Source organism: Peromyscus leucopus, chromosome 14, assembly GCF_004664715.2.
Source record: "Peromyscus leucopus breed LL Stock chromosome 14, UCI_PerLeu_2.1, whole genome shotgun sequence".
Classification (NCBI taxonomy): Eukaryota; Metazoa; Chordata; class Mammalia; order Rodentia; family Cricetidae; genus Peromyscus; species Peromyscus leucopus.
The window spans coordinates 47,472,441-47,485,222 of NC_051075.1; the positions used below are offsets into that span (position 1 = coordinate 47,472,441).

The 12,782-nt window shown below is 45.0% G+C and overlaps 1 protein-coding gene across 3 annotated transcripts in view; it reads left to right on the top strand.

The window, feature by feature from the left end:
• Positions 1-12,782, top strand: part of LOC114697777 (DNA repair protein RAD51 homolog 2) — a 513,000-nt gene that overhangs the window by 346,896 nt on the left and 153,322 nt on the right. For all 3 annotated transcript variants that reach the window (XM_028876125.2, XM_037210676.1, XM_037210677.1), the window contains exon 4: positions 5,550-5,646. In XM_028876125.2, the coding sequence (XP_028731958.1) occupies positions 5,550-5,646 (97 nt within the window). The remainder of the gene's footprint in view (positions 1-5,549; positions 5,647-12,782) is intronic.

Below are 12,782 nucleotides of genomic sequence, written 5' to 3' on the forward strand. Positions count from 1 at the left end.
ATGCCCATGGATGCGATAGTGGCATGAATGTTATAGAGTAACCAACAGTTTCTAATGGATTTAAAGCCCACACCATAGAAGGAAACACATGTGAGGTACTATAAATCTGGCTAAGAACACACGGTGGGGTACTCACAGGCCACAGAGGTGAACCTACTACTATTTTCTCACTAAACAGACATAGCATCAAACTGTTTTCTAAACTCATATCTCTCTACCTATAGGTTAGTTCCACTCTCAGACTTCATCTGAAAAGTTTCCTTGTGCATTCGATGGTGGTTAAGACAGAAATTCACAGCTGGTCAAAGTGTAGAGAGTAAGTGTCAATGGAGTACTCCCCCACAAGTTAGATGTCTGTCTAGATCACACTCCCTTGTCAAGGTTCAGGGACCATTGCAGAAGAGGAGACAGTTTGTAAGAACCAGAGGTCAGGGAAGACCAAAGTGAAATGGTGTCTCCTGGACATGATAGAATGGTCGTGCTCATGAACTCATAGCAGCTAGAGTTGTCCGTGCAAGACTTGTACAGTATCATGCCAGTCAACGTTGTAGCATGGAGAGAGAAGGGAGTCACAAGTCCCCACCCCAACCTGAGGCGCTATGGACAATTGATGACTTATGGGAAAAAGAGAGTCCTTTTTCTTTAAGGGGGTAGCTGGTTACTGGTAGTCAGCTTACTCCAATGGATGACCCACACCCCAGGAGTATATGAGCAGCACAATTGGAGTCAGTTATTAATTTTTTTTTAAAGGAGGACACAAAGTTAGGGGAGTAGAGAGGTGGAAGTGGGTCAGGGAGGAATGTGTTGGGAGATGAATGTGATCAAAATACATTGTATGAAATTCTCAAAGAATTAAGAACTAGTTCATTGACTTACAAATATTGAGTTACTAGTTTGCTGACCATTACTATTTCTTCTGCTGCTAAACAAGACCAGATACTACATTCTACCTCTTCTACCCTTGCTGAGTACAAGCTTTGTCTTCTTGGTTGTCTTCTAAGAGTCTAGTAGAAGGCACTCCTTCTGTCAAAGGCTCTGCCTTTGGGCCTGGTAACCCTCCATTCTGTTCTCTCCAGTGGATGCTGATACTCATGGTAGGCTATGGTACCCTTGATGGCTACTCCTGGAACTTTCTCTCTGCAGATCTTTACAGTCTGAGACTGCTCCCATCCAGAGACTGCTCCTATGGAGATTAGCTAAATCTGTCCCCTTGATCCAGCTCTACTCCATAAACTGCCTCCTTGTTTATCTGTATGTAATAACCCCACATCCTTGTTCAGCTGTGTATAATAAACACGATGAGATTCTGGGGTGCTATGGTTTCTCCAGCTGAAGCCCAGACTGCCCTATCCCAGTTTCCTGTCCATGTGCCCATCTGTCTGTCTTTTATTCATTTCCTCACCACTCTAGTCAGGTTCATTGCCAGAGCCATGGTGGACGTGGCATGGCGACTTACCTTTGAAGGAAGAAATGTCCCCCTCTTTGTGTGGGGAGAGAATTAGCAGTGGGACTCATGGTCTTGCTCCATTCTATGCAGATGCCTTTTGTATACAAATGTGCTTTTATGTATCCAATAGCCAAGGCAGTGCTAGAAAACAAGTCATTCATCTCTTCATAAAATAATTTGAGTCAAGACAGTAGTTACTCAATAACTTGCAGGTCTTCTTGTCCCCCTTCTCAGTAGGAGGCTGGTGGTCTCCTAAGGAAACAATGAGCCAGATTCAGTCTCCTCCTGATTCCAGATGAAACTATGATCATTAAAACTCTTATCTTCCCTTTTGTCCAGGAGTCCCCCTCTGGCTTTGTAGTTATAGTTGATGCTGATGTACTTACGTTGTGTTTTCAATTAGCCATGCTTTTAAGGAAATGGTGAAAATAACAGATGCACTTTCAATTGAAGTTTTATTGCTTTTAAAGATATAAATAGCAAATGTATGTTCTTTGTCAACAGCGAACAATATGCTGTACAAAGACGCCCCTGACTTTTGTTTGTGATTTTTTTTTTTTTGTTGAAGATGAGAAACTATTTTTACAATTTTTAACAGATACAAAAAAAACACCCCATACATGTGCATACTAACAGGCTACTATGTAAAGTTGGGCATGAGACTTCTGAACAAGCAAAGCACCATCAGCAAAGGATAGCTAGGGACAGTGACGGGGTACCATTTGCCATAGGTTGGGTACTGTGCTAAAGACTTTAAGTAAATTGTCAAGTCTAATCTTCAAGCTCCTGGGGGTTACTAGCACATCAAGAGAAGTTACACTGGCCAGTGTCTTGTAGGCCAGCAGCAGTAGAGCCTAGCTCTGAACTCCAGTCTGCCTAATTCCGAAGCCACTGCCCTCAACCTCTGTGCAAACTGCTCTCACACAGATTTATGTCCGATATCAGAAGCCCCGGTTGCTCCAGCTGAGCAGAGTCGATGCAAAGTCCTCTGAAGTGCAGTCGGAACTCATTTTCAGAAACCAGACAGTGTTAAGACGCTGTTTATAACTCTGCAGTAGTATTTTATAAGTTATTTTAAGAGCATAGTTTTCACGTCTCCAGATTGCCTCAGAGAAAAACACATCTGTAGGCTTCTGTCCAAGTTGTGATTATTTGTAATTGATGCTTTTGGAAGTGTTTCTGTTCCATCATTTTGCTAAACACAGATTTAGAAAACCGCACAATTCCATCAGATGATGTGATTAGCAAGCCCCCAAGTTTCCGGGCAGTGGATGCCTTCAGCGCCTTGGCTTGGAGCCTCATGATAACAAGGGAAAGATAATCGGCAGAGCCGCTGAAGAGAGAGGCAAGGTTTTCTTCTCCATCTGCTTCAGTGGAAATGTGTATTTTTCCTTTCTTCCCTCCCCTACTCCTCCTTTCCCCTTCCCATCCTGCCGTTCTTATGCTGGGAATCCAACCCAGATCCCCTCAGCTGCTTGGCAAGTGCTCTGCCACTGGACTGCAACACCACTCGGCGGCTATTTTTGAAGCATCTGTAGCTCGCTGGAGATTTGCAGACTGTTACCCGTTTCCATACAGTAAAAGCATCACCTCAGTTCGTGTTTCCGTTACAAAACCAACGCTGGAAAAGAGAGATGGAAATATTTTAGCTGATGCTGTCTCATTCACTTATATCGTTCTGGAGAAGCCATGCTGCTCCCTTTCCTCTTAATGTCCCCAGTGTATGTGGTGACAGGCTTTCCATGATAGGTACTATATTTGGTGAAATATTTGTATATATGATATGTATGTGGGGTGTGTGTGTGTGTGTGTGTGTGTGTGTGTGTTTACTGCTACCACATTGTTAGAGTGCTAGTCAGTCTCACCAAGCTATCATCTGGAAGAATCCCACAAAAATGAAAGCTCACTTTTTATTATCATATTCCTCATTCCAAACCTAACCAACTAAAAATAACCTTGAAATAATTCAGAGGAAACAACCTTCATGTCCACAGATAACTCATCCAATAAGCATAATGTAGCAGAGGGGTATGGAGTGTGGTCAATGATATTCGTGAGTGAACAGGCTGTTATTGGGCTGGTCCTGTGTCACACACTTTAATCCTGGCTCTCAGGAGGCCAGCCTGATCACCATAATGAATTCCAGGACAACCTGAACTACATAATAAGTCAGTCTCTCTCTCTCTCTCTCTCTCTCTCTCTCTCTCTCTCTCTCTCTCTCTCTCTCTCTCTCTCTTCCTCTCTCTCTCAAGAAATAAATAAATTTTAAAAAGAAAAAAGAAAACGTCATTTTAAAACATCACTTTGTACAAAGAATATATGCTAATAAAAATTTTTAATAAACAAAATCAAGGCTTATATATCTAGACTTCTCAGAAGTCACAATTAAAAAAAGAAAAAACAGGGGGCTGGAGAGATGGCTCAGAGGTTAAGAGCACCGACTGCTCTTCCAGAGGTCCTGAGTTCAATTCCCAGCAACCACATGGTGGCTCACAACCATCTGTAATGAGATCTGGCGCCCTCCTCTGTATACATAATAAATAAATAAATCTTAAAAAAAAAAAAAAAGAAAAGAAAAAGAAAAAAGAAAAAGCAAAGGTCACAACTTGAACCCAGCTCTATTAAACTCTGAAGTTTGCAGTATATATTATGGAGTGAGAGGGCAACATAATTCTTCACTCACTCTCTTTCGCATGAACAGTTGCTGTTTTTAGGCATGTTCATTGAAGACAGCCCGTGTGACTCTTAGCAGTCCAGATGAGAAGTAGCAAAGAGAAGGAGTATGAGGTCTGAGAGTGGCCAATACCGTGTGGGCTCCTAAAGGCCTGGCCAGCACTGCAGAGTCTGGAGCCTCCGCGCGTGTCCCTGGTATGGGTGCCTCTGAGAGCTTGTCTCTGCTGAGAGCCCCTCATCTCTGAACCTGACCTTGTCACTCTGCTCCCCTCTGACCCCCGATGAAGCTGCCATTGGTTCAGGGTTCGTATGTTCCACTGGCCCATTGAAGAGACAGTCACAGAGGTGTGGTAGAAAAGCTGGTTAATGTGGATGCCCTACAGTGGAACTGGAGGTAGAGTACTTGGCTAGCATTCACAAAGCCCTGGGTTCAATCCCCAGCACCATGAGAAATGTTTAAAAAGAGATGATGATGCTGTTCATATCAGGATGGCAAACCCATTAGCTAACCCTGTCAACAGACCAAGACAGTTCTGTTCTTTTAGGTACCCGTTCCGAACACTGGCCTGTACACAAGGAGACATTTCCTTCAATGGTTCCTACTCGTGATGGGAACCTCACCCAGAACTTTGGAAAATGAGTGTGTTCTAGGAATTTGGTAACAGAGAGTCTGCATTTTATTCTCTCTGTAGATTGTTAAACAACAGAATACACTTTATTAATGGAATTTTTGAAGGGAAAGAAAATGTCTTGACTGACCAAATATCAAAGCGTTGTATAGCATTGGGTCATGTGAAGTAAGTGGTTTAGAGTCCTTCCCAGGGATTTTAAGTGCTGTGGACTGCATTTTTAACAAAATTGTGTTAACTTAGGCCTTAGTGACACTAAGTGTTAACTTAGTGCATAGTGACACAACACTTCTTTGCTTTCATCAACTAATTTCAAAGACGCCTCTGCTGTTCTTTCAGCGATGAATCTTATTTCTGTTTCGTACATTTGAAAATAAAACTGGCTTTGGGGATAACAGGAAGAACCCACTGGCCTCCACACTTTAAATGATTACTTTAGAATCAGTACCAGCAATGTCTTAGCTTTGGGACCCCAGTTTTCAAAAATTCGATAAACTTTATAAAATGTGCATGTGCATCTTAATTCTGGTTTGTCTTCTGCCTTTAGCTAATATTGTAACACTTCTCAGCCTGCTCAGCCATGTTGGCTCTGAAGAAAGTCCACCTGCTTGTTTTCTGGGTCTTGAATACCGATAGGCCCTGCCTGAAGATAAGCTGGTGAAAGTTAGAGCTGGGGTTTTCCTACCTGGCTTTATCACTCTCCCCCTAAACCACAGTCTGCCTTTTGATAGCTCTAATAATTAATTTGGTCTTCTCTCTTTCTTCTCCCTCCCCGCTCTGTTCTCCCTGTCTGTTCACAGGTTATCTTGACGAATCAAATTACGACCCATCTGAGTGGAGCCCTCCCTTCTCAAGCAGACCTGGTGTCTCCGGCTGATGATTTGCCCCTGTCTGAAGGTAAAGGATCTGTCCTGGAGAGACTGAAACTTGACACTGACATACAGCCTCCTGCCTCCTGCCGAGAGCTGGGAGACATGGCTACTGGACGCTGGTCAGTGCAGCCTGCTGGAGCCTGGTGATTTAGGCTTGGACATCTTGCTGGGCACCTGATCTGTTCTTGTCTTTTGCTGTCTCTGAGTGAGTTCCCTTTGAATCCTCTTCACACACATCCATCACTTCCCCCCTGGAGGGAGTCTTGTCAGCCCTCTGTGGTGCCTGGCTAACCAGTCGCCGTTTCTGAGACTGATGGGCCAGCATTGCTTTTACCAGTGGTCCCGCGGCAATCTTGTCTTTTATTTGTCCTGAGCACCCTTGGACCGCCTGTGAGTGTGCAGTGGTTCCCCGTGCAAGAGACCTGACATTCCTGCTCAGCTTTACAGCAGAAGCAAGACCAAGTCTCCACAGTTGTAAATCTGCCCGTTTTCTCTACCGCCTCCTACTAGCAAAGGTCAGACTGGCTGGGATTTTGAAGGCAGTGAACCTTGAGTCGTTGGGGGAACTACACCAGCAGCCAGAAGGTGGTTTCTAATTTGGTTGAAAGCCCTCCCTTGACATTTCGGCGCTTTTCTAGCTGCAGTTGAAGTTGGGGCACAGTGCTAGAGGCCTGAGCAGACACACAGAGTTTTCCCAGGCCCACCCTCCCTTTCTGCTTTCTGAGAACTGGTCGTGATGGAATCCAGGGGACTTTCAGGCCTAGACAGGCTCCTGACTGCCTGACCAGGTCGTCTTCGGGCACCAGCACCGCTTTAGTCTCAGATTGGAAGCCCCACATGTCCGCTTCCCGGTGTTGCTTTTCATAGTGAAAACTACTGGCGTGTTTAAGAAAGCTGTCAAGTGCTCTCTCTGCCTGTCCCTTCTTTCTCCACTCAGTGCTCTGTGATCCCCCTGCCGCCTCGGCGGAGAGCCTGCACTAGCTGGAATCCCCCTCCCCTTCAAACCCTGTCATCAAATGGGCTTTGGCTTTCTTTCCAAATATATCTTTCATGGGTTCCTTCGTTTCCCTTGTGATCGGTGTTATGATCAAGTGATTAATTAAAACTCATAATTGGCTCATTTTAATAAACCCTGTAAGACCTTCTGTTTCCATTCTGCTGTTTGGCCTTCTTCCAGGGTGTCTCCCTCCTACTCAAAATGCTAAAGATTGTCATTTCTGAGGATGTGCTAAAATAAGTGTGCCAATTTGAAAATATCCAAGGGTTTGGGGTTTATTGTAGCAGCCATGCAATACGACGTGGGGGTCAGCAAATGCAGAGACTCCAGTATTTCTCTTTTGAGTGGTCTAGTTTCTAGAACCCCACTAAACAAGGTTGATCCTTCTTAACCCTCCCGGGTCAGCCCCTCCCCTTGCTGGTCACCCCACTAAGTCCTCGAACCTAACGTCTTGTTAAGTGTGCCACCTTCGACTGCCCTTCCTCCTGTCTCTAGAACAGGCTTTCTCTTTGTTCTCTCACCTCTCTTCCCAAGGCCAGGCCCCCAGGCTCCAAGACTGCCTCTGGCATAGAGCCTCCTGGGTGCACGGTGGGCCTTGCCCTCTCCCTCCTCTGGGTCCTCTCTGCCTGCTTGGAGTTGTAAAGAAATGCTCTGAGAAGGTTAGCTTTTCATATATTTTAAAACTAAATCGGTAGCTGTGTCTCTCTGGTGCTAGAGATGGAACTGGGGGTCTCATGCAGATTGTGATAGCAAGTGCTTTACTACTGAATACAGAACCAGCCCTGTGCTGTGTTCTTTTTGTGTGCGTGTTTTTATCACAGGGACCAACCAAAGGGTGTAGACATGCTATAAGCAGTAAGGGGACATTAGGTGAGTACCGCAGAAAATAGTGACCAGCACTCTGCCTAGGAATGCCATTAAAAATCTCTATAATTATACACAACACACACACACACACACACACACACACACACACACACCATAAACACACTGCACACAAACACGCTCACAAACCTTACATGCACACATACACCACACACACTGACACGCCACACATACACACCACACACAGATTTGTTCAGCTCTGAGGAAACCAGAAGAGAGTACCTTGCTTCTTTATTTGAAAATAAGTGGATTTCTTTTTTTGTCTCCCAGCTTTATATTAAGCAAAGAAGTGGAACAAAATGGAGGGAAAGGAATGGCTTTGAGCTGGGCAGTAGTGGCGCACGCCTTTAATCCCAGCACTCAGGAGGCAGAGCCAGGCGGATCTCCGTGAGTTCGAGGCCAGCCTGGTCTACAGAGTGAGTTCCAAAACAGGTGCCAAAGCTAAACAGAGAAACCCTGTCTCGAAAAACAAACAAACAAACAAACAAACAAACGAACAAACGAAACAGCTTTGAACTCTAGTGTAATGGCAACAGGAAAATGATGAGCTGTTCATAGGAAAGGACGTTCCTAGCTCATCCTTAGGTAACTAACTATTCCTAGTGATGAAACTGGAGAGGGAATTGAAGCAGTTAGTGTTTTGTTTTGTTTTGGTTTGTTTTTTTTAAGGTATTTTTCTTGTATTGAGGGAACATGTAAATAGGACATGGAAATATTTTTCCCGAAGTTTATAATGGAGTTACTTACCAGTGAGTTAAAATAAACAGATTTTGGCCGAGGGAAAGCACTTGCCTAATACTCATGAGACAGCAATATTCTATCCCCAGAACTTCAGACAAAAAAACAAAAACAAAAAGCACACTGATGGGGGTGGGGGGGCATTTCTTAGAACGTGCATTCCTGCTCAGATGTATTGCAGTGGTCCCTAAGTTTCTAGGAAAGAGATGTGAAATATATAACATAAAATAGAATAAACTACTTGTGGGGTTTAGGCCTTTATTGGTTGGCCTTTGACTGTGTGGTAACTATGACCGTGGGCAGATCTTTGGGACCTCAGTTTCTTCTGTCTGGTGTTATTTTGAAGGAGTAAAAGATTGCTCGAGCCGTTTCCAGTGCTGACATGGTGAGGAGAGTCTGCAGCTGGGAAGCAGCACCCAGCCACGGGTGGTTCTTCTGCTCTACAGAGTCCTGTAATGGATTTCAGCTGCAGAGCAGGGGCCCTTGCTTAAACAGTTAGGAGAGCAGGCAGCCAAGAGCAGCCAGCAATAAAATGTTCTGGGTTGACCTAAGAGGAGCACCCAGCAGGAGCTGATCCGGGAAATGAAGTCCCTTCTGCTCTGATGCAGAAAAGGGAATACAAGTGACCCGGTCCAACGGAGCCATCTCTTCTGCCCAAGCTGATCCTGTGCTATTAATATCGGCCAGCTGCAGGCCCAGAGCATCCCCTGCTGAGATCAAAGGAGCCCTATCTTAGCTGGAACAAGGTCATCTGCACAGGGCTATAAAAGTAAGTCCTGGCTGCCTACAAGCATGGCTATGGGGGAGGAGAAGGCAGGAGATGGGAGGCGCTCTCCTCCTCCTCCTCCTCCTCCTCCTCCTCCTCCTCCTCCTCCTTTCATCTCAGCTGACCAGCTGGTGCCCTCCCAATGTCTGTAGAGTTGAGAGGTCTTTGTTTGTGTGGTGCTGCCTCTGCCTTACTCACTTTGTGCCTGGGTTGTTGTCTGGATCAAGCACACCCAAGTGCTCACAGTTTGGGTCCATGGTGTGAGTGCCTGCATTGAGGTTTCCTTCCAGTGCTGAGTTACCCGGCTCCTGGGTGGGAAGGCCCCAGAAGGGAGAAGTGGACCCTATAGGCCAGGGCCTGTCTCAACCTGTTCCTGCCCTGCAGCTTGGGCCTTGAGAAGAATTACGAGGACACATTCAGTGAATTCGGCATTTTGCAGTCTGCCTTTCACATACTTTCTCGTTAGTTCAAGAATATAGAACTTTCGGGACTCATGCCAACTTAGCAGGGTTGCGAAGTCATCCCATCCCGGTGTGCCTCTCGGTCTCCCTGGGTTCACACTCTTCCATATGTTTGTATGGAAGAGACGCAAAGAGAATGAGAGACAGACAAGCCCAGAAACATATATGGAGTGAGAAAAAAAGCCGTACGGGGGTGTGACAAGTGTACCAAAGTGTCCCTACGAACTAAGGCAGCCTCAGCAATGAGGTCATTTGCCCCACTCTGTATGCTAGAATTAAAATCCCACCAGTGGGTTGAACTGTAGACCCCCTTACAATGACAACAGGGCTGGAAAAGACTTCAGCAATATTCTATTTGTCCAACCTGCAGTCTCCCAAAAGAGACTGGGCAAAGAGAATGATTTTTATTGTTTTACACTTTCCGTAATCCTAGGCCTGAGTGGGTACAGTCATTCAAAGTCTCTTTTTCAGTTTTTGTTCCGTTGGCAGAAACCCTGACACGTAAGTTGTCAATCATTGGTTTTTACAACTTTCCTGTTTCTCCACTCTTGCTTCTTCCTTGTGCCACTGAAGGGACCCTAGGTTGGGTCCCTTCAGTGCTGGGCCTCAGTTACAGGGTCTCTCTTTCTCCATATTGATCACTAGGGAAAGGATCTAGTGATCCAGCTGCCCATACATGCATATCCTATTCCGACCCGGGACATAGTTGTAAATGACACTGGTGTGTCATGGCAGGACTGACCCTCTGCTCACCCCACGCCTTTCTCTTGCTTTCTTCTGATGGGTTAGGAGGGCAGCAGTTACTTTCCAGTGGTGACCTGGCCCACTCGAGGAGTCCCAGGTGGCTCCATGGGATGGAAGGCATTACTAGGCTTCTGTCCCGCATTCTGGCATCGGGCATGTTGGTATCTTGGTATCTCCGTGAGTAGTCTCGGGTAGATTATAGCACATGGAAACTAACACTTAAAAGTGCACGGCAGGGTCAAGGGATAGAACAAAAGACGACTAAACTGCACTTCTTCTAGAACCCAAAGTGTTTTTTAGCTTTAGTGCTGGAACGCCTTTCTATTCCTGTTGCAGTCAGGGGAATTGATGGCTGATTTCATTTGCAAGAGAAAGTATTTTTGGGATTCAAATTCCCCAACAAGCCACCCTTGCAAAAAGCTGGAGTCCATTTGAAAGATTATATGCAAGTGTGTGTGGCTTGTGTGTCTTTTAAAATAAATTTAGCAAGCAAAGGCAGCTCGGAACGGTTGGGGCGAATCAGGGACTCGTGGTTGTGAAAGAAGCAGACTTCAAAGCGTGGTATGAATTTTCTAGTTTTATTTCCACTCTTGCTTTCCAGCTGGATCTGCTCTGGATTTACTGCAGGATGTTTGAAAATGTGGCTCCCTGCTAATCTCAGACAGTTGCTATGATCAATGGTTTCTTTCATTTCCGATAAAAAACACTGGTGTTTCTGCTTAAGTTGTGTGGACTCTCAGCTTTATTATTTCAGTTGTGATTTATTGTTCTGCATTACCCAAATTTGTAATCCATTAACCACAAACTTTTGGGTGGGTTGGTCAAGTTAGCCAACTCTCCACAAGTTAACTCCAAGGCCTTTCAGAGTTCAAGCTCACCCTGAAGTTCATAGGTTTGTGTGGATCACATAGACAAGGACATGGGTGGAGTAGGTTCATACCCACTCTTCAGAGGTATAGTGTATGTATGGCTCCAGTTGGTGCTTATGGTATAATTGGCATCAGGTATCACCATGTGATTTTGAGGTTAATAGTAACAACTGTTATTAACAGCATTTGTATTAGCATTTCCATAGTACTATAAAATGTCTTAAAATGATCAATCTCTTAGTTTACCTCAAGCAACTGAAACATGAAAGAGAGACGGGAATTACTCAAAGGCCACACAGTGAGTGGAAGGGGTTGTGCCAGGGACAGAAGTCACCATGCTTCCCATGAAACCTTAGATTTGGAGACTGCAGTGCCTTGGGGTTGAGTTTTGGATAAAGATATTTAAAGGACCCAGTGATCTTTCAGTTTTTTCATTCCAAAGCCACAGACATATGTCAACACACAGGGCGTTTCATGGGTTTCTCTTCCTAAGGGTACACACATCTGCCCACATTTCCCATCCCCTGCATTCTAGAACTGTGGTACCTGACTGTGCCTATATTACTGCCGGCAACTGTTTGATGCCATGGAAAGTCTAATTTATAGGGAAAAAAAAGAGATTAAAAGCATAAGAAATGTGTGGTGTTTGGCTAAAGAATGTCTAAATATTATGTGAGGCAGGAGAAACTGGAGTCGAGAGGAGATGGGCACAGCCTAGAAATGTCAGAAAAGCTGTAAATCTCAAGAGGGAAGGAGCTAGTTGAGGGTTTTCAGCAAGGAGGCCAAGGAGGCAATCTAAGCATGGCTGAGGGATCCAAGGAGAGAGGGAACAGTGAAGTTAAACACCAGGCAGTACCTTTCGTCGGGGAAGGGAGATGCAGGTGGAGCGCAGGGGTAATGTGCAGCCACATTAGATGACAGGCAGAGAGGAAGAACGGTCTTGGCGGTAGTTCTGTGAGACCTGGAGAGATGGTTTGGGTTTGGTCTTGTTTAAATTTTTATGATTCTGTTTCTTTGTGTATGTGAGCATGCATGTGTATGTGTGTGGCACAGTGGCACACACATGTGGGCAGGTCAGAGAGGAACTTGTGGGAATTGGGTCTTTCCCTCTGCCATGTAGGCCCCAGAGATAAAATTCTGAAGCGTTTATCTAATTATTCTTTATCAATAAAAAACTCAGGAGTCAGATATCAGGGTAAGAGCCTGAATGATCAGAGAAGTGGGGGAGAAGCAACCAGTGACCTCCTCTTTCTCTCCTAAAGAGCCAAGAATCTTTCTAAGACCCATCCTACTACTTCCTGTGTCTTTCTATATGTTCTCAGTCCTCCAAAACCTCTATGACTAATTTTGGTCAGCTAGTAGCTAGCTCTGCCTTCTGATTCAAAGTCAACTTTATTGTCAGTCTCTGGAGTGCCAGAGTGTGACCAAAATATCCCACAACAAAATTCATCATCAGGCTTAGTGAGCTGCTTTACTCACTAAGCCATCTTACGGACTTTGTTTTGAGTCAGGTTTCCATTCCACAGCCCAGGTTGGCCTTACATCTGTGATCCTCCTGTCTCTGCCTCCCAGATATTAGGATTACTGTCATCCATCACAGTGTCCTGCTCTGGGATAGATGATCTGAAAGCAGTTCCCTTTATTCTCAGACCTCTTTGCCATCTAGAATTTACTGTCTGATTTCCCAGATCTGCACATGTT